Source organism: Psammomys obesus, unplaced genomic scaffold (genome assembly GCF_907164565.1).
Source record: "Psammomys obesus unplaced genomic scaffold, mPsaObe1.curated_primary_1811, whole genome shotgun sequence".
Taxonomy (NCBI): domain Eukaryota; kingdom Metazoa; phylum Chordata; class Mammalia; order Rodentia; family Muridae; genus Psammomys; species Psammomys obesus.
The window spans coordinates 2,811,570-2,834,014 of record NW_026585797.1 but is presented as its reverse complement, the minus strand read 5'-3'; the positions used below and the strand labels follow the sequence as shown (position 1 = coordinate 2,834,014).

The window sequence follows — 22,445 nt, the reverse complement described above, 5'->3', positions numbered from 1 at the left end:
GTGAAGAGAATTATAGATCTAGCAACTCCAATATTCAAAACTTAAACTGTAGAGATACTACAGAATTTTTTACAAATAAATTTACACATAGCATAGTTTGAAGAAATTACTAGTTTAAATCATACATGTAGTTCTGATGCCAATGTTTCAGAATATTATATTTTTGGTACCTAGTAATTATAATCATATACAAAAATACTCATACTCAGTATAAAATAAAATTGAATAATGATTAGATTCTGCTACAAATGATGAATGTTAATAATTCTAAGTCATGTTAAGCCTTTTGTTAGGTTACAAAAAATATGTTAAAAACCAGTTTTCATTGCTTGAAATAAAGATATTAAGCCTAGATTAAAAGATTCCAAAATTCTGTATGTTTCATTTATGTTCAAAACCTTAGGAAATTATTATTGAAAATTACAGATTAAAATTCTCATACACACTTTGCTCTATATTAACTATAACTACAACCTAAATTATAAGTGTGGTCATCATAATGAGGCTGTCTTATTCAAAAGCATACTGACAGTTATTCAAAGAGCAACGTATGATCAAAATTATTTTCAATGACAGAGTATATAAAGACTCTCCATTTTTAATTAAATAATATTTCCTCAGAAAATTCTAAAAGTTTTATGCATGTATGTGCAAAACAAGTGTAAATTTTTATTCTTAGTAGTCTCGATAGTGAACATACCAAATTTCTTCCTTAAAATGTGAGTCAGACATCAGGGACCTGTGTGCCTTAAAAAATTACACAGTCATTTCTCTAATTTACACTTTGTGTCTAAACTCTAAAATTAATCTTGTGAATCAATTGAGATATTGATGATTAATATCAATTTAACTGATAAAACTTAGAGACAGGGAGATGATTCAAACTTCATCTCCAAATTTGGACCAGGGTGGTTGATGGTTTTCAAGTGACCTTAGCAGTCTGCCAATATATATTCTCATGAATATGTCTGTCAGTCAATGACAGCAATCTATCAGATTACACTCTTACTGGCAAGTGACAATCAGTTATTAATTGACACTTATGAATAATAAATAATGGAGCTCTGCAGATTTACACAAAAATATGTATTATGTTCAGTGCAGTTACCTATGTGCAAAAGCTTACCCAATTTTTTTTTAACCTGAGGAAATAAGTGATAAGAATAAGAGGAGACAGAGAGGAATAAGGATGGGAATATGAGCAAGGAACAAAAGAAAAAATAAAGTGGCTACAACAGAGAAAACTCACACTTCATGTGAATGATGGCTTACACTATTTCATTTCTCAACAAGTGATCCTGTCACAGTTTATATGAATTTAAACGAACTATTTTTACAGGCTCTTGAATATTTATGCTCTATTAAAGAAATAACACTGTTTGCTGTCTATACCAGGTAATACAATGACAGAAACACCTTAAAAATGAAAGATCAAAAGAGGCTGTGTCAGTGTTAAAAACTTATTTTGTGTCTGTGTGTTTGTTTGTTTGTTTGTTTGTTTGTTTTTTAGTCAGGAGAAAAAAGCCCTCTCAATTCATAAAAGCTTATTTATTGTTAGCATCCATTTTTCCCCTCAAATTTAAACATAAGGTGGTTTGAAGACATAAGGCTCAGAGGACTGAGATCAGGCACTCATCTGTGCACCTTGATGGGACACCTGTCCTGACTGAAGATGTCGACCCTGAGCTTACATGAAACAGCAGAACACTGCTGCTGTTATATCAGGGACAGACAACCTCCAGTGCAGAGCTTGGCGTCCTCGTAGCTTATCACTCTAGGACAGGTTAGAAGGTAAGTAACAGAAGGTTTTCCTCGTGCTGATACAATGGGTAATTTTTATTTTCCTTTATTAAACAGTTTTTCTAACTTTAGCATCATAAGGTTTTTTAAATAAAAAATAATGTTAATGATGTACAGAAGTCATGAATTTTATGAGCAACTTAAGGAAGTGAGCTACTTTTCACAACAGAATGGCACAGTGCCTTGCGTGACAGCACCAGCCCAGAATCCCAACTTTCAGGGAGCAGAGCCACTGCCATTTTGAAGTCATCTCAGTGGCATGAAAAGACTCCATCACAAAACAAAGATTGGTAATTATCCCTAGCTCAGAAGTGATGCATGTGCCTAGAACATACAAACTTCTGAGTTCCGTCTCAGCACTTTAAAGAACACATAGTAATAACTGGAGAGACACATAACCACTACAGCAATACTTTGGAAAGCACCTAAGCAATATGCTCAAATAGTCTAGGTATTTTATTTAAATACTAGAATGTCCAGAAATGTGCTATAGTAAGCAAAATTATTGGCATTGAAAAAAAACAAAAAGCTAAAATTCTTCCATATTTATGTGTAGTTATAGTCTAATAAACAAGGACACAATGAGAAAGGAAGGTGTACTTTTGCTATTCCTATCCATTTAAAAAATAGGAGAGGCCAGCTCTGGTGATATACAGCTCTTATCCAAGTACTTGGAAGGCGGAGCCAGGAGAATCTCATGATCAAAGCAAGGCTAAGCTACATGGCAGTGTTTTAGCTCCAGTCCAACCTCAGTCATATAGTGAGACTCTGTCTCACAAAAATAAAAAAAAATAAAAAACCTATCTTTTTCTACATATTTTGGACAGATATTCACACACATATGATAGTAAAGCACATTTTTTAGAAGTTTAAAGCCAAGTGATAGTGTAAGAAAATGAAAAGCAACTGCTAAAATATAAGGTATTGCAAAGAAATATGCATGAACAAAAGAAATAAAACTTGGGGGAGGAAAGATACCATGAACATTCACTTTTTCTTGATACAGAGTGAAGTATACTAAAATGAGGTTGAATTGAAAACTTATACAGTGTTATTCAGCACAAAGTGAATAGAGAACAGCAATGTCATCTTATTAGGTTAGAATACCAACTGGAAAAAGAGAAACTAGAAAAATGCAGAGCTCCTGTACTTAATTTTAAACAAAATAAATGTTAGGCACACTAATGTGTATATTACCTATAACAAAGTAAAAGCATTAGAGGAGGAGCAGGCTGTGCATTAACATTGGTTAACAATTTCATTTGCACACCAGAACACTGCCTGTTCACATGGCCAAAAGATTCTAACAGTCAGTTTTGAGAAAGAGATTTTCCAAATGCCAAACTGACTTTCTGCCTTGGAAGTGCTGAAGGGTAAAGTAGAAAGCTTTTCAGGAGAAGTGCATGTAGTGTGAAAATTTGGCAAAAAAAAAAAAAAAAAAAAAAAAAATGGCAGGGTATCTAACTCTGCCCAAACCATTGGTAACTGGTAGTATAAAAGATACCCACTTATTTTACATACAACACATAATAACCAAGATGTTAATTGCTAATATCGGTCTTCTTCTGATCAAAACACTAAGAAAACTTGTAGAATGCATAAGCATGAAATTTCTTTTCTCTTTTATTCAATACCTAGGGAGCTCTGATCTGTAGATCCTAGAAAACCACAAATATCTACTAGAAAATGAAGAAACCATTTATTTTATAAACTTTCAGCTTGGCAGTTTATATTACTGAGGTAGTTCTATTTTGTTTTGTTTTTAAAACATGCAATACTTAAAACATATCCCAGATGATTTTTTTTTAATTTCTTTGTGATTGGTAATTGTGATTTCCACAGAGGAAAATAAATAAAACTATTTGGTGCTTATAAATTAAGGAATCAGTGCAAAACAATTTAGACCTCTAAAATCAAAAAGAAAAATCCTTTTTTCTTGTTCCTTTATGTTGAGTTGTGCTTTTCTTTTGTTTTGGTGTGGCATAAGTGAGCTAAGAAAGTATACATACGTATGTATGACTGTGGGTTTATGTGCACTATCTGTGTGCACACATTCACATTTATGGCAGGAAACATGTATAGACTGTTTATCCCTGAGACACATTTAAACAAAAAAAAGGAAAGGAAAGAAGAAAGCTCAGTAGTAAGCTGTAACTTTACCTTTGGAACACTCCAAAAAAAAAAAAAAATGTTAACACTGTGAATGAGGATTTTATTTGTCCCACTTTAAGATCTTTTCTTAATGTATAGTTGATGATCTTCAGGACACACACCGCAAGAATTTATTAGTTTAATTGTCTTGTCAGATACTATGCCATTAGAGTAGAAAATATTCATAAAATCATTATGTTAAAATGTATTTTATTTGGGTGAGTAAAGGTTATATCCTCCTCATATTTCTTTCCCAGGAGACAGACAAACTTAGCAAAATGACATCTAAACTTAGACAAGCTATGACAGTTATTCCATCTTGTTAAAAGTAAGAGATACAAAAAATATTTAAGGAATCCATTAGGTTTATTTGTTTAACCCAGCTATTAGTTTAAATGAATGTCATTAACATCATGAGGTGTAATTGTCTACAGGGGAAGTGGTTCACTAATAACAGTAAACTACTATTTAAATAAACACAGAGCACTTAAAGCACTGGGAATTTACTAATTGTGCCTAATAATTCATCTACTTTTTTCAGAGAAAAACACTGTCCTGAATGTATTCTTTCAAGACATTATACCCTTCTATGTGTAGCTGCGTCTCTACTAAGTCTCTTCTGTTTTTGTTAGAAAGACTGATCTTACAAAGCATTGTAAGTTGTGATAATAGATTATCCAAATTCAATAATAAATGAAGGTATATAGTTAAGTATTATACCCAATCAACTTCATAAGTTCCCTTATCCAAATTTAGATTTTTCTACAAAAATAAAACAAACAAAAACCCTTGCAATTAATTGTTTCTGACTCCAGTCCAGCAGAACAGGACAGACACTGCACCCTGTGGGTGAGGGCCAAAACGTGGTGCTGATTAGACGATGCATAAGCAGAATGTAGCACACTGGGTTCTTTCAGAGATGCTATAATTTTTAAGACATTAGCACTGATACATAATATCATCAACAGTAAATTATTTAAATGCACAAAGAAAGCTTTGGTTCCTAGAAAACACGGGTACTTTAGGTGTAGTCTGTCACTTACTTTTGCATATTCAATAAATTTTAAGATTTATTGAACGTAAAAAGTAAAAATGTCTATTTCAACTAAAATTGCAGTTGATGTGCTAATTTAAATTTTTTTGGAAATTTTCTTACTAATACATTATAATCATAGAGAAAAGTAAGATTATATAGTTGTGTCAAATTTTTTTCATGAAATACTATGGTCACAGAATAGCTGTCAGAGAGAAATCATTAGCAAGAAAGTATTTTATAGGTTAGTTATAATTATCTTAGAGAAAAAGGCTAGGAGTTGTTTGGAAAAGTCACCCTAAACAGGAGATCACTGAATTATATTAGGATGCTGCCTGACAGAAATTCATGGCAATTTAAATTTTACTGGAAATATAAAATGGTACCAAGTATTTGCTAAAACTCACTTAATTAAAATGCTTAAAAATTATAAGCTAAATGCATAAATCATTAAAATCTGAAGCAGAGAAAGTAACCTCATATCCCTGTCTTCCTGTCATTATATTCAATTTTACTTACTTTTATCTTCTATGTATTTAAAACGTAACATTTCATTGTACAATGAATGCTTATAGAGACGGCCAAAGATAAATAAAGTCCTGTATAACTTTAAATAACATCCCACAGGTGTTCTAATTTTAAATTGTGACATCAGGCTAAATTTAAGTGTTATAATATTTATCCGCAACTAAAAAAGTTTCATCAAATATCTCCAGAAAGCACAAAAGACAATTGTCTTTACAAAAAAAAAAAAAAAAAATAGCCAAGGACAATAGAGATATTTATTCCATATCGGTATGTATTGTTTATTTTAAAATGTATTAAATAGGAATTACAGGTTTCTTAATGTGAAGAATTTGAAACAGAAAAAGTATGAGGTAAAATAAATAGAAAATCCAAAACAAGAAATGATCTGACATAATATGGACTATAGCTATCTTTCCTTTTACCGGGCTCAGAAATTCATTATAGATTCTATTTCTTTTGTTTGCTTTTTAAAAAAAAAACTGGTATTTTAAAAATATAAATTGAAAACAAAACAATATACCTTTAGAACATTTCTCAGTGTATAGTACCTATAAACACACTCAAGACCTTAGTATAGGAAATATTGAAAATATCGTTCAGGCTCTTAGAGCCCTTTCCTTCTCAAGATGATAACAATAAAGAAGAGGCGGCCAGGCCTCTATCAGGAAAATGAGATGAGGAAGCTGAAGGGGAACAGGGACTATTTCTGACATGAACTCAATGGCAGGCTCTTTGACCTCCCCTCCACTTCCCCACCCCAGGGAAGAGCAGCCCTGCCAGGCCACAGAGGAGCACTTTGCAGCCAGTCCTAAAGATACCTGATAAGCTAGGGTCAGATGGAAGGGGAGGACGTCCTCCCCTATCAGTGGACTTGGAAAAGGGCAAGGAGATGAGGGAAGGAGGGTAAGATTGGGAGGGAATGAAGGAGGGGGCTACGGCTGAGATACAAAGTAAATAACCTGTGATTAATATAAAAAAATAAAAATTATATAAATAAAAAAGAAAGAAACAAAAAGACTGACAGAGAATGTGAAAGTGAAAGGGAATAAATAAATAGCTGTTTATTTATTTTTTTAAAAAGGACGCTACATAGTTAAAAGCAAAATACTGTAAGTCGTGGGGTGTGAAATACTGTCAGAAGTCATAAGGAGAGCCACAGAAAGAACCCCAAATGTGTTTTCAAGGGTGAACAGGACTGCAGTAGCAAATCAGTGATGAGAACTATGTTTGTTTTTAAGGAAAAATATTAAATCATGAGACATAGGAGAAAAATGAACCAGTCTACAGGCTGAGACCAATAAGAGGCAAAGGAAGGCAGTACTTCAACAATGATAAATATGCACTGAAATTACCAAAAATGGCATGGCTAAGATGAAAGCATTTAAGTGCCAGCCTGAAAAAATAGGGAACTTCTCTAGTTAATTAGGAGCATGAAGCTTCTAAATATTAAAAGAATACTGTATTATCAGCACATCACACACCACACACTGGCTGCCATTTGAAGAACTGGAATAAAAAAAAGACATGAAAAAGAATTGGACTGTACAATGTGCTTAAGAAAACAGAAACATATACTTTGAAGTAGTCAAAATATAAGAAAATGCTGATGTTTACATCACCTTTCTAAATATTCTGAAAGTCAAATTATCACGATTTTTGACATGGTAAAACTGAAATGGTCCTCCATAATTCCTCAGGTGCTCTGGGAATCCTGATGACAAAGCAATCTGATTAAAGAGCAGCCTTCCATTTTCTGTGATGGGGGGAACTTGTGCCAGCATCACCATGATGTCATTTCTTCACACAGAAAATGTGTCCGAGCTACTAACACTGTTCAGCAGGAAAAGATACTTGCTATCAAGCCTGATCGCCTGAGTTCAAGTCCCTAACCTGTATGGTGGAAGTGGGCTGATTCCTGAAAGCTGTTCTCTGATACCCTATGAACTGTGGCACTGACAGGAACACACACACAGAGAAGTGCACAAAATAAATGAATAATAAAATGTATATACACATCATGCACACGTATGAGATAAAACAGATAATATTGTATAAATTTGTTGTTATTTCAATTATATGTTTTGCTCTTCATATTAGGTGATAGCGTCTACTGGGCTGAATGATTCAGCTCTCTACATTACTAAAATAGTACATGTGAATTGCTGACTATTACTAACTAAAAATTAAGTTAATAAAATATGTGAGCTGTTTTACAAAACAAGAAAGAAAAAGAAAAAAAAATCACCCCCCTTTGCAGCATTTAAAATACATGTGCCACTTACCAATGCTGTATTGTTTTTGCAGAAGCTAATAACTATTTAGGACCTTATTTTGAAGATAGGATTCTAGTTAATCTTGTGTGAATTATATGATTACCTGTGACTAATAATCTTGATTAATTATGGTAAAATTAAGTACACTAATTAAAATATATTAAGTTAATGTTGTAGGTATCTTTAGTGCAGAGAAAACAAAATGTCACCTCAAATTCCTACTACCTAACAAATTCCTACGATTATAATTCCAGCTATTTTCTCTAAATCTGTATATAAATTTTTACTTGAGTTTTCATTCAAAATTATAAAAGTACACGTCAAAATTTCTATATAGAATAATTTACATTTTATAGACTAAGTGCAATTATGGTGGTAAGGCTTAACTTTGGCCATTTGAGTCATTTCTAATAATTCAGATGCATACATTGTTTGAAATGAAAATGGTGGAGTAAAATTTATTATATTTTATTTAAATGCTCTTTGGTGTGTTATCTGAGTTAGAATGCTAGGTTAAAGGACAATTCACCGGCTGCAGCCTGCATGATATAAATTTACTCATTCATTGCCATAAGATTTCTTTACCTAGAATACATCATACTGCATTATTCATAATGACGACAAGACACATTTATTGATTATTTTCCATGTCCCAGATATTATTCTTAGCATTGAATATACATTATTCCATTCAATTCCAACAAGACCCCTATGAGGGAAGCACTATTTTTATTAGCCCTAGTTTAAACTTAAGGAAATTAAAGTTTAGAAATGTCCTACTTTAAGTACCTGGAAAGGTGTGGATCCAGAATTTCAGAATTCTATAATTTCTGCATCACAGCAATTTACCTTGTAATATAGACAATATTTCTCTTAATATTTACTTAGCTATAGGGGAATATTTCAAAGAATCATTAGTTATCACGGAAATTGATGGTACAAAGCATGTCTGTGAAATTAAAGTATGATCATGGTTTTCAGAACAGTAAACAAGAAGCAAATTTTAAATATTTTTAATGATTTTAAGCCAAATGAATGTTTTAAGTTCTACGATGGTATGTGTTACAAGTTTAAAAATCATAATACCACTAAAATTATGTCTATATTAACTTACCAAATGAAAATAATATAACTGAATAAAATCCTTATAATAAAAACTATGCCTATAATTTGAATTTGTTTTATAAATAATCAGGAGGAAATTCCTAAGTTTTCTTTTCAGAAAATGTAACTTAGCAATATAAACAAAGAAAGCAAATCACGTCTACAATATCATCATGTTATTTTAATTTTATGATATATATTCTATGTTTCAAGTCAGAAAGAACATTTTAAAAGCAAAGATGAATGGATGTCTGAGCCAGATAGTTATTCAGACATCCTCCATAAAATAAAACATGATTAGTTCTGCAGCAACTAAAATCTACACACTGAAGTCCAGAATAGATTTTAAGGAAGCATGTAGTATAGCTGAGGAAAGACAAAATAAGATAAAGATCCAATGTGTTTATCTAACTTTACCAACTTAGTACTATTTCCGAGCTTCAGATTCTTAGTGAAGTTCCAATGATTAAAAGAAACTGAACGGCCATTTTATTTTAACATCTGCAAATTACCCACAGTAATCTAAGAAGAAACTCAGCTACACATGTGAATAGTGAAAATTATTTTAAAAAATTATAAAATAATGTAAATATATTTCAGAATACAGTTTTAATAACCTTCCCACATATATTGTAAAATATAATATTCTGTATTTTTAAATAAAAAAGCTATCATCCTTACTTATAAAAATCTATTAGTTAGTGTTAATTCAAGTGGCAGTTTAAAGTCAAATTTTCAAAAAGAAAATTTGACAAGAAAATCTTACAAATTAGAATCATGTATCTTAAATTAACTGTAAGGATCTGCTTTTTAAAACCATAATTTTTAATTATTAAATGGGAGGAGATCAAGGAGGGAGGGTGGGGATGGGAGGGAATGAGAGAAGGGGCTACAGCTGGGATACAAAGTGAATTTTCTGTAATTAATATACAAAATTTAAATTAAAAACAATAGAAATTCTTCATGTATTCATAGATTTAAGAGACATGTAGCTTTAGAAACACAATTACTTTTTCAAGCTCACAAAGTAAGCTCTCATATCAAGCAATAATATTGTGATCAGTTTTCAGTTACTCAGTTTTCACATTATCCTGTAACAAACATCAGAATGACCCACCAGACAGCCCCCAGATAAACTAGGCTTTAAGTGGCTAATCAGTCACATTTGGCTAGGGATATACCAGCATCCCCTCTCAAGACATCAGTGTCCCTCAATACGGGACTGGATTTGTTTTCCAACTCTTAACAGGATCATTGAGAGGGAACAGGAGGAATATTATAAAGGCAGGCCTGGATCAAATCCAGAGGCAAGTACCCTCACAGCCATGGGCTGGAATCTTGCCAAGGAGCAGAGTGCTTCCACAAATGAGCACAGTTCCTTCCTCAAGGATATCACCAATGCAGTAAAGCAAAGAACAGTTTATCATGAACAATGTCACTGATTTATAAGGAGGCAAACTGAGGCATATATAAGGACATATATCTTTATGCCCTTAAAAAATAGAGTGGCCACTATAACTACCAGTTCTGTCTACTGCACTGCAGAATTTCATGTAGATAAATATGAAGGGATTTTACTATAGTTGTAGGTACCGAGCTGTAGTTCACAGGTGACAGTAGTTTTTGGTCATCAAATGAAGTACTAATTCCTTAAAATGAAAATAATTATTTGCAGTTGCACCATGTTTCACAGAATAATTTTACTCATTTGGAACAAATTGGGGCCTTTTCTTCGTGGTAAACATATCTGTAAACTATGGGTAAAAATATTTGTATTAAGTTTTCTATTAAAATGTGTATAATTCAAACATTTCCTATTTGTTTCTTTTCCACACTAATAATTATGTGAAATGTATTTTTTCTTTCACATTAAGATAGTAGCATTAGCTTTTGTTTACAGAAAAAAAATTGTACTATTGCTGTCAAAATTTTTAAGTGGCTGTTTCAGTTGGACTCAAAGTTATCTTCCAGTAACATTAACTTTTACTGGACAAAAACATCATCATTCATCTGCTTAGTTCATTAGGGAAATTATGGTATTTACAAAGTAAGACTGCATTCTGACAAAGAATGGAGGAGGTATGTTATTATCATTTCATTAGTTCACATATATGGAATTGTTAAAATTTTATAATTGAATACTATAATGAGGAATGAGAGAGGAAAGTGCATAGGGGTTGGGGCATAAAAGAAGGCTGTGTTTGCTAAGGGGACCTAAGCCTATAGAAGCTCCTTCTGTTTGTTCAGAGTTCACTTCACAGTGTTCTCTACAGTGCAGATAATAACTGAGTGCTGGGGAATGAGTATTTTATATCCATCCTGGTAATCCAAATCATGCATTTAGCTCCTCAAACGAGGCTGAAAACATAATGCCTCAGCTTTATCCTCTAAACGGTGTGTCCAGTGAGTGTAGATGTGAGTCATGAATTTAAATTTAAAATATCTTCTAGCTGTGTAAACGAATACTTAAAAAAAAAAATCAGTTCTTATTGTTCAGCGTGGAGTGCTGATGCAGCTCACACTGGCCTCAGATTTGCCCCCAGAAGGCTTGGATGACAGACATACACTAGTACACCTTGCATAAAGTTTGTATAGTTTTGATGCAATGTTAAATTTAAGCCAACACAACTAAACTATTATTTCAGGTTATATTGAATACTGATAATTTTTAATTGTATTTGTTTTCTTATTCCTTTGAAATTCAGTATGTAATTTGAACTTATAGCAGGCCTAAATTCAGAATACCCATGTTTTTAAAAACCGAAGAATCATAGGTAACTAAATGAATTATCAGAAACATACATATATATATATATATATATATATATATATATATATATATTTTTTTTTTTTTTTTCCTCCCTGTTCGTTTCAAGACAGGGTTTCACCATGTAACTCTGGCTGGCCTGGAACTCACTATGTAGACGAATATGTTTTTGAGTTTGACTTATAGACCTGCCTCTGCCTCCAGAGTCATGGGATTAAAGGTGTGCGCCACAAATCTTGTTTCTGACATCTACATTTTAAAATTATTGTTTATTCTTTAAGTAGTCCCATAAGTTTCTTTGGGGGGTGGGGATAATGTACTTGACATACAACATGGGGCAACTGGCTACACAGGGGAACATTTAAGTTCAACAATAAAAAGTAATATTTGTTAGGATTCTTTTTCCTTTGTGAAGGAAACTATAATAGTAATGTTGTTAAAAATGTAGGCCCAAGATTTAGAATGTGTTAAGTTTGAGTCTAGACTAATACAGGTATTATTAACGTAAGTACTAACAGCAAGTGATCTATTTGCTTTTCACAGACTTCCATTTTCATTGTGTAAAACAGATAGGTCAAGGACACCTACCTCAGCAAACAAGCATTAATATATAGAAAACACAAGGATGAGTACCCAGAGTAGCTAACAGAAAATGAAGTTAGTTATAACAATTATTAGGTATAGTCATCTTTAACCTAACTAGTCATTGCAAACGTTTGTGCTTTGCTGCCAACTTAGCAGAATACAAGGAATACATAAAAGTCATTTTACAGAGTATATTATGCTTTGTAAGTTAATATTAACATAAATAATATAACTATATTTTTTCAGGACCTAGATTGGAAAAGATGGTACTCAGGATGATATTTTAAATTAAAAAATTGGCCAATCATATAATGCTAATTAAGAGAAATTGTTTTAAAATAAAAGGATTCCTGAAAATATATGCTATTGTTGTTTAAAAACAAACATGAATAACTCAATTGCTACATTGTGATGATTAAAACTTTACTTCAGATCCCATCTACAAAAATATGATCCACTCTAGCATAATGAATCAGAAGAGCATCCATTTTATTCTTTACTCTAGAAAAGAATGACATTGGCAAAAGTAACTACAGAGATAACGTTAAATGAAATGGTACAGTCGCATCAAAATTCCCTTATTTATGAGTGGTAATTCTAAATACATATGGTATGTTTGTTAATACTTTGAAAATCACTAGGATTCGTATCTGCAAGCTCCTGTTCCTTTTGTGCTAATCAAAGGCTTGAAAGATCAGGGTTAAGAAACAGGAAGACTCATATCCCATAGAATCCCTAACGACATTCCCTCAGGCCTCTATGTACAAAGTCCACTGGTCTGGTTGCCTGTTTTAAACCTTACAGACCAGTATGAAACTGCTTTCTTCCATATTAGCAAATGTGTTAAACGGGACAAAGAAAATTTTGCTAACAATTGCTATTATCACCAACATCTATTGCATATTATTAATGAAGATACCACTCACTCTAAGCAGTGACTGTATTTAGTAGGGACTTAAGAAAAAGTGAGCTGGGTAAGTGGCATAGAAGATTTATGTATTCAGTATTCATTGTTATATAAAATATCTGCTAACTAAAACATTCAAAGAATTTTAAAAGTGAATATTACTTACGTTCACAAGTGTCCCCTTTTTGCTGATAGCCTGCTTTGCAGATACATTTTCCAATGGGTACTAACCACTCTCCTTCTGCACTGCAATGCATCCTGGGTGAATTTTCCGCCTCTTCCTCGGCACTGCTGACACATGTCCCACGAACCTCAACTAAGGAGGAAAACTCTGAACCAGTCACTGTATCTGGAAAGACAGCTAAGTTCTCAATAATGGACCAGCACTTCTTGTAGTACACCTTGACCGAAACCAATGCTATGCAAGCCCCTACATCCTGAAAGGCAAGATAGAATCCCTTTTTGGACAAAGGTCCAATCTCTCTCACCTCAGTGTTCAGCTTCATCTTTCTTTCACCAAGATCACCTTGGGTAAAACTTTCATCTGCTGCAATGGTGTCTATTTTTACGTAAAGGTTTTCTCTTATATTCCTGCCGGTGTCGTAGTCTGTTTCATAATAATACAAATTAAAGGTTTCCTTGCAAGTTCCCAGTACTCCAGGAAGACTATTACAATCCCTCAAGGTGAATTTCAATTCTACAAAAATCCTTTGTGCGTTGCCTTTAGAAATCCAGTTAGTCCGCAGCCAGTTGTTCTGGTTGGGCTCCATGACCTGGCACACCTGGTATGTTCTTATCGGAGTGTAGTTCTCATCCAAACCGCTAATTTCTTCCCACTGTAAATTGAAAAGGGGGGAGGGTCAGGGTGGGTGTTTCATCAGTCTTTCAGATAAAAAAAAAAAATAACGCATCATATTTTTTATATAATGTGAATAATCATAGTGCCACAGTATGGATGTCTAGAATTCAGAGGTGGTAGGATTCCCACTCTGCAGTATCATAGTGAGCGTAACTTGTGTTGTTTGTGTGTTTGAACATACAATAAACATTTCATTCTGTTTCTCATCTGCTGTGAGAGTACTAGCATAGTATCTCTTTTCATGCTTTGAAGTTTGTAGTCTCTAGTGAGATTGCAACTGGCTAGAGCTAATGATTATTTAAATTACCCCTCAAAGCATACAGATGCAGAGCAGAACAACTGATAACTCAATTGACACTTTAAGGGTCTGAATTATCCTTAAATCCAAAGATGCCTACAAACATTTGAAACAAGACTCCAAAAATATTATAATGTAAAAACATTCAACAATGTATTACAATTTATACTGTAGAATATTTTGCAATCTTTTGAAAATGAGATGTAAGTAAGAAACATTTTACAGAGCTATTTATTTTTCTAGCATCACATTTAAAATTGTACATAAAACCAAATATAATTATCAAGGAGTTCTAAAAGTAAAATTCACTCTGATGAACAAATTGTTTTCATTTGACAGCCAAATATGCGTGTCAAATTAGCAAGCTATGCATGAATTGTTTTAAAATGCCCATTTATCTTCTGATAGAATATATACTACAAGTAAATTAATTTATACTTCTTCACAAAAAAGGGGGGAATGGATAGTTCAGTAATAAATTCAAAGATTATTAAATCATGTATATTACTTACTGCTCATGGCAAACAAAGACAGTTTTAAAGGCTTCAGTAATAGCTAGTTATGTCTTCTCTTACTATTATTGAAAATTTTTCCAACTCAGAGTAAGATCTTAATAATGAAACGTCATACACTTGTATTCACTTCCCCAATTAGAAATATCAGATGTAAAATATTGTGCATTCTAACTCTGTAGTCCTCTAGAATATGATATTTAAGCTATTAATTCAAATAATGTAGATGAAAAAATATATATAATAAGATGCATTAGGTAATGATTTTCACTTGCAAAGCCTGACCAAAGTATCAATTAATTTAAATCTACTGCATCACCTTAGTATATATTTTTAAAATCATTCTTATAAAAAAAAATGATGAATTACAGAATACTGCAATTAGGAGATGTCCCAAAAAGAGTTAGTTACGTTGTATTTACTACATTTTTATTATAACAGCCTAATATTGCCAACGTCTTCAAATAGAAAAGAATTGATTTTCATCATAACACTGGATACATTTTCCATTTATTTCTTGAGTTATCTGTTTACAATTTATTTGTATATAACTAAGGCAAATATCGGGAGATACATTTTTGTCTACTAAGCTGATTGAGGTTACTAAAGGAAGGTAAAACAGTTATGATGTCTTCCAAAAAGCAAAACCTCCAAAGTAAAATGTTTCACTGATCATATGTCAGCTTGGAGAAATCAAGGATGATTATTTGAAGGCCTAATCTGAAGAATTCACTCATTTAATTTCCAGAGTAATTATATCATTCAGATATGAGAACTAAATTTTGTTATCCATGAAACAGATTTTTTCAAGAAATCCATGAAAGCAAATAGTATCACTATTTGTTATTTATGTCATTGTTTCATTACATACTTTTAAAAACTGAAAGCATTCACTATTGGGATAGATGTCTCAATTCAGACAGTGGGTTTTATAAATATTATACAATATTTTTTATAAAATTAGAAAGTATTTTCTCATTACTCAGCAACAATATTGCTCTACGTAAGCACATATGAATAAATCTGTGGCATACGAAAAATGTTGTGGATCCTATTTTATTACACAAACTATTGATTTTTACACACACACACACACACACACAGTTAAATTTTAACACAAGATTCTCTGGACTGATAAAATACTCACTGGAGCCCAAGATAACACTGACAGTCATAATTTATCATGTAGTGAATTACATGGATGAAGTACTGCAATCATTTATCAGTTTACTTCTTCTCACAGATAAAACCATCTTCTGTATCTATTTATTTTAATTGATGGATGATAGAAAATGGGCTGCCTCTGTCATTGGCAAGAAAGGTATTTATTTTTTTAAACTATGACTGTCTTTCAATGATGTACATTTTCTAATGGAAACAATTTCACATACAGGGAGGTACCTCAAATTCTGTGGACTTTTGGATTAAATGGATAAATTATTTGTCGCTTTCTCATAATTTCCTATGGCAAATAAAGATAACTACAATAAGATCTCAGAGAAAATTTCTCTGGTTTTAATGTAACAAAATGGTGAATACTTTAAGAATGTTTAAAATTCTCATTTTACTATTATGTGGGGTTTTCCCACTGACTTTTCAGCTAATGTTATATTCATTCTATTATTTTGCTCTTGTACTATCATTCTCATTGTAAAATCAGTTGACAGTGTTTATATCTTCATTGATATTTCATGCCCCTTTAACCCCAGATTTCCTCATGCGTTAAAGATAAACTTAAGTAACAATGGAGGCTCGTCCTTTCTCAGAGTCCACTGGCTCTCAAAATTGAAGAACTTCTCCTATCTCACCATCAGATATAACTCATAAAGATGATATTGAGCTAAATTTAAGTAATGTATCTTTTTGAAAATACGAAAAATGGTAAAAAAAAAAAAAAAAGGTCTACTTTAATACTTTGGCAGGTTTATTTAATATTCAGTCATATTTACTGCCTCTCAATTTTGCTGTAACATGGATATATTTCTGCCACCATTTTTGATTAATAACAGCAGATAATATAACACAAATGTTACGAAGCTAATGTTTTACAGCAAATCTTACATCTCAATATTATCTTACATTTTTAGTTACCCTCTGGAGTCTACTTTGGACAATGTTAAAACTATTTTTAAAAGATGAAAACAGGTTTCCTACTGTTTAAAAGAATTGCACAGATTCTACCTGGTGATTATTATACAGAAGCATAAGGCAACTGCAGAGGCTTAAGTGAGTTAGTGAAAGAATGTTCTCTGTAATTAGTAAGCATTTATACCCTGAACACACAGGCGTGATTGATACGACTCACAGTAAGAACTCAAATATTATGGGTTTGGTTTATTTTTTCCCCCATTTTGCAAAGTTCTAAGTATACTTTCTATACTCTGAGAATCCAATATCTCATGAGAAAACAAAACATTAAACAATGTATTGAAGTTTTAAACATTTTTAATGTATGGATGTGAACAGCTCTCCTAGGAGGAAGCTTTTTTGTTTCTTACTCTAAATAGCATGATCATACTGTAAGAAAGATGCACCTACCCCACTGGGTGGAGAGGAAATCCATTCCAATTCTGTTTGTTGTGCTTTAGAGTCCAGTAATAATACTGAAAAAGAAAGTTTTATTTCCAATGTTACAAAAAATTTTAAACACGTCTTTAAAAACTTTTAAGATAAATCTAAATTTTATAAAATTGCTATTTTAAGAGTCAAATCATTTGCATAAGTGAACTGAGCAGTGAACAGACACATTATATAAGCATATTACACTTTCTGGAGGGGGAAACTTTAGAATATCCATGCAGTTGATATCCTTCAATTGAAATATAAAAATAAATTTTCAGTGAAATTCTAACATGAAAGTGATTGTAAAGAGCTAAAATCAGACATAGTGATGCAGTAATAAGAAACAATAGCTCTGGAAGTCAGTGAGTTCCCTACATTTCAAGACATGCAATAACATGAACATAATAGGGTCACTCTTCAGCCAGGCTCTACTTTTTAACATTCTGGCAGCAACATTTCCAATCGACTCTTGACAACTGAAGTTCAGTGTTTAAAGAAGAAAACCCTCATAATACTTTGTCTTCTACCAACATGAATATAGAAATGCTAAGTCCATGTTAAACAATGTTACCATGGAAAACAAGTCCCTGTTACCTGCAAGTTGTGCTTTGGAGTTAACCAAGCATCAACTTTCATCGATATATATATATCGATGAAAGTTACTGGAATCATTTCCCCATTCTAGGTATTCTCTAAACGGTTTAAGCTCGAAGCTGACTTCTACAAACAATAGTATTGCATCTTTAGACTATCAAAAAGCATGATTAATATTTATGAAAAGTGTAATTAAAGTATCATTAGTATTAACGGAAGAATTCATTAAAATGTTATGTTATAACACATTATACTTTCGCTGGAGATGTTGCTCTGAGATAATTTTCACTGTTTATACAGTTACACAGCTTTGGAGCTTTAAAACAATATGCCTGACTCTAAAGCATTTTCATAAATAATCTATTGGTCCAGAATCCATCATGAATATTCTTTACTTAGTATTATCCCCAGGAAAATGTTTAAATTTTGACTTGAAAATATGTACTCACATAAACTTCTTAATATTGAAACCTTTTCAGACTCTAGTTTTAAAAGGTGTGTGCTTTGAAAGGTAAAGAAAACAGCCGTGCTAAGAGAGCAAAGAACAGTTGACTATGCGCTCAGATCCTTCACCAGGAGTCAGAGTTATCCCCAGTAACTGGAAACAGATAAATACAAAGACATGAGGTTGCGTTGCTTGGTTTTTCTGTTGTACCTTTAAGATTGTCAGGGAGGAAAATCAACTGCCTTTCAATTAAAAACACGGGTCACTTATAAAATTTCAATTTGTGGTCTCACTTTGAACACCAGTAAGTCATGAAGAGCAATTGTGAAACGTTCGTTTTACTCTAACGAAGAGATGAAGCCCAAGGAAACATATTCAAGCCACAAAACTCTCCTTTGGAATTCGGTGTGGGGGAGGGCGCTTCTGTGTTGACAACACCCAGTGGGTTTTAAACCTGAAGTGACCTTTTGGGGTTGGTTTTAAGAATGAAATAAACACTACGATTATCCTTTCCTGCTGCGCCTTTACCCCTCAGCTACCTGCCGGCCAGCAAGTTAGCAGAGAAAGCAGCAAAGCAAGAGGACACGAAGGTGGTCACCGAGTAGGTGATGATTTCGGCGGCTCTGGAGTGCTGAATGCAATCGCCCGGGTGAGCGTCCTCCCTCCGCACGGCACTGGCCTCGCCGAGCACTGAGAAGGCACAGGGCCGCTGGCCGCTACCAGGGACCCGGGGCTATGGCTCGGCGGCCAGCCGGGCGGCTCCAGTGCCTCCGAGCATCGGGGCGGGGCGGGGCGGGGCGGGGCAGGCAGACGGCTGCTCCCGCCAACCTAGCATCCATTACACTTCCAGACCTGTTTCTCCAGGGAGCCGGCGGCGCCCAGCCTGGGCAGGAGTCGCGAGGAACAGACGGGCTTTCGGGAAGCGCCTCCTCTGAGGGCACGGCGGCGGTTGTTCCGTCGGGATGGAAAGCAGCAGCCGCAATTAGCCTCCACGCTCCCAGCCACTCCTCCAGCGCTGGGGAAGCGGGAAGGGGACCCCGGGATCGGTTGCCACCCCAGCCGCCCTAGAGGCCGCACACCTGCCCGCGGCGCTGCGGGCCACGCTCCCGAGGAGCCGCGAGGCCGCTGGCCACCCCCGGGTGGTAGCGCTCAGGGAACGCCATCGCCGGATGGCGCCTGAGCGCCCCGAGCGCCACCGAGACGTCGGGCGCGTTCCCCAGCACCTGCCTCTTTAACATCGCCTCTGCGTCTAAAGAACTCGGGCTCCGAGCATCAGAACCCTCTCCACGTAGCCACGGAGGAGGAGAGCAAGAGAGGCCTGCTGGCTGCAGGCACCTCTCCCCCTAGTGATGCAGTTATTTATAGCTCAAACTCCTGCTGGAGTCGGCCGGAGCTCGCGCGCGCCGCTTTGCCATACCGGGCAAACTTTTCCTCAGATCCCGTTATTCGGAGGAATTGGGACAAGGTGGCGGGGTGACTATTTCGATCCCCAAAGTGAAGAGGCTCGAAATGTGTGTTTTACGGGTGGGTGGGCGTATCTCTCGGACTCTGGTCCACCTGCAGACATAATCATCAGCACTAGGCACGTTTTTCTTTGAACGGATTCGGCGTCAACACAGATTGCAGATGTGCAAAGTGGGGTCAGAAGGTCAGGCTATTCGAAAGTAGGATACTGCGCCGGGTTGAGGACGTTGAGTGAATGAAGAAGGGAGGGCGAAGAGAATAGAGAAAAGCTGTGTGACATTCTAAGTTTTAGAGATGAAAGAACGGAGGACCAATATGTCCCCTCCCTTTAGTATTACCATGACCTAAATTTTAATAGATTTCTCTCCCCCACACCTCTGCACAGGCTTCTAAAGTATCCAAAAATCAACCTTAGGGAAGCAGCTCCTCCGATGGGTACCGGTACTGTGACACTGCTCAGCAGCAAGACACTTCCTTTGACAGGATTTATTTTGCCCCAGCTCCAACTACAGGCACCGAAAGGTATTTTACCTTTTGCCAATGTTTCAAAGGAGACGCAGGGAAAAATACCCATGTACAGGCGTAGCCTGTGGTCAAAAGAAATCCCCCCCCCCCCCAAGCACCACAACTGGTCCCCAGAGGCCAGGGCTTTCGCCAGGACTAACCACCCGGACTCCCTGAGTACCGGACCTGGGCCAAGTGACTGGCGACTTCTCACTCGGTGGCCTCTCCTTGCAGACAGTTGGCTGCGGCCAGCCCTCCGGGCGGCGGGTCGAGCCCGGCCCCGCGCGCGCTGCCTCCCCTCGCGGCCGCATTGTTTGGAGCGGCAGCCGAGCGCCCACCGCAGGCCCTCGCCGCCGCCGCCGCAGGGAGCGAGTCGGCAGGAGCCCGGCACTCGCAGCCACGGAAGTCTCGGCCCCCCGGGAAGGCTGAGGGCGACGCGGTACGCACTCCCCAGGTTTCGAACCAACTCTGACCGCGGCGCCCAGGGCAGGCAAGAGAACGTTCAGGCACGGAGGCTGGAGCCGAGGACCCGGGACGCCGGGTGCAAAGGAGGCAGCTCGCCGGCCAGCCTCGCCACCCTACCCCGGCGGGCCGCCCCGGCTGCAGAGCGCGCACCCGTCTCCCGCCACCCTCGGAGCTCAGGACTCGACTGGTCCCCGCTTCTCGCCGCTAATCGCTCGGAGCTGCGGGCGGGCGGTCGAGGGAGGGTCGCCCGGCGCCCTAGGCGCGGCGAGCAGCGCCGCAGACCCGTTGGCTCGTTCAGGTAGACAGCGAAATAAATAAGTCAGAACAAACTTTGCTTTTCCTCTGGCCTTACCTTCCTTCGCAGCCTGCGCCTCCCCCGTGTGTGCAAAGCCAAGCAGCCAGATGTAGCACAAAATAATCCACGAAGGGTTCCGAGTTTGAAAAACCATGGTGCATGAACAGGTTTGATTTTCGGGCTGCAATCGGGTCGCAGCTCTTTAGATGCGGTTTGCTCCGAAGTACGTTATTATTGTTGTTTTTATTGCGCTCCTCGCATCGATCCCCTTCGGGGTCCCAGGCCGGCTGCTCCACGCTTAGCTGTTTGATTTCTCTCCCCCCTCCGGTTCGTCCGCACCGTGTTTGCTGCCTGCAAGTCTCCGACTGCAGACCGGCCGCTTGCTCCACACTCCAATAATATCAATTAGGGGGGAGGGGGCGGGGCTCCGAGCCCAGAGCCTCCGCCACTCCGACTGAGTGGCAGACGCAGCCCGCCTGCCAGGCGGCAAGTCCCAGGCCCGGGGGGGCGGGGCCCCATGAGTGGCCGCCTCTACCTCGGAGGCGGGGTTCTGAGCGGCAGCCAATCAGCGCCGAGCGGAGTCGGGCTGCGAATCCAGGATTCCCTCCCGGCTCGGTTGCCGGGAAAGCAGGGACGAGCCGGTTAGGCCAGCGGCGTGCAGCCGGGAGCAGTTGCCTTTCAGCTACTGCAGCTCCACTGAGCTGGATCAAGCCGAGAAGAACTCTCCCGACCCACACCCTGAATATAACAGTGCAGCTCAGCGTCTTCCAGGCGGCAGGGCGAAGCGAGCCGTTCCTAACTGCCAATCAGAGACCCTGACCCTGCGCTCTCAGAGTGGCGTTTACTTTTTTGTTACCGACCTCTGCGGGTCGGATAACTTTGATCTTCTGTTCATTTTGAAAAGTTTGAACCTCCCGTGTTCTGTATGTAACTCAAGAGACATTTTTAGTTACCAATCCCCGCAATCTCTGGAAGAATAAAATTAGCCAAAAGTATGTTCCTTTTCCAAACAATGTTTGCCAGGGTTTGCAGGATCCTATGAGGAAACACTGAAAGTGGGGCTGGAGAAAGGAAGTCTTTTGTTTTAGGCTCACCTCTTTCCTCGCCCTATCTTCAGTTTCTTTCCAGGGCAAATGGGACCTTAGAAAGCGTTCACTGTCGTTTGATCCTCATTTTCTGGGGTCTTTATGGGTCGCCCCACTCATTTCCCTCTCCGCTGTGTAAGCAACATTTAGCTTTATAGAAAGCCGCCAGGTACTAAATTCACACAGCCGTTCCTTCTACTTGGGTAAACATTTG

The 22,445-nt window shown here is 36.8% G+C and overlaps 1 protein-coding gene across 6 annotated transcripts in view; it reads right to left on the bottom strand.

The window, feature by feature from the left end:
- Positions 1-21,498, bottom strand: part of Epha7 (EPH receptor A7) — a 160,578-nt gene extending 139,080 nt beyond the window's left edge. For 5 of the 6 annotated variants that reach the window (XM_055599358.1, XM_055599360.1, XM_055599361.1 and 2 more), the window contains exons 1-3: positions 21,204-21,498; positions 17,356-17,420; positions 13,315-13,984 (exon numbers count right to left, since the gene is read on the bottom strand). In XM_055599358.1, coding sequence (XP_055455333.1) covers positions 13,315-13,984; positions 17,356-17,420; positions 21,204-21,300 — 832 coding nt within the window. In that variant the 5' untranslated portion in view covers positions 21,301-21,498. Of the gene's footprint in view, positions 1-13,314; positions 13,985-17,355; positions 17,421-19,270; positions 19,295-21,203 lie in introns of those variants that run through there. The other variant, XM_055599363.1, reaches the window with a different exon arrangement.
- Between the last annotated feature and the right edge of the window lie 947 nt (positions 21,499-22,445).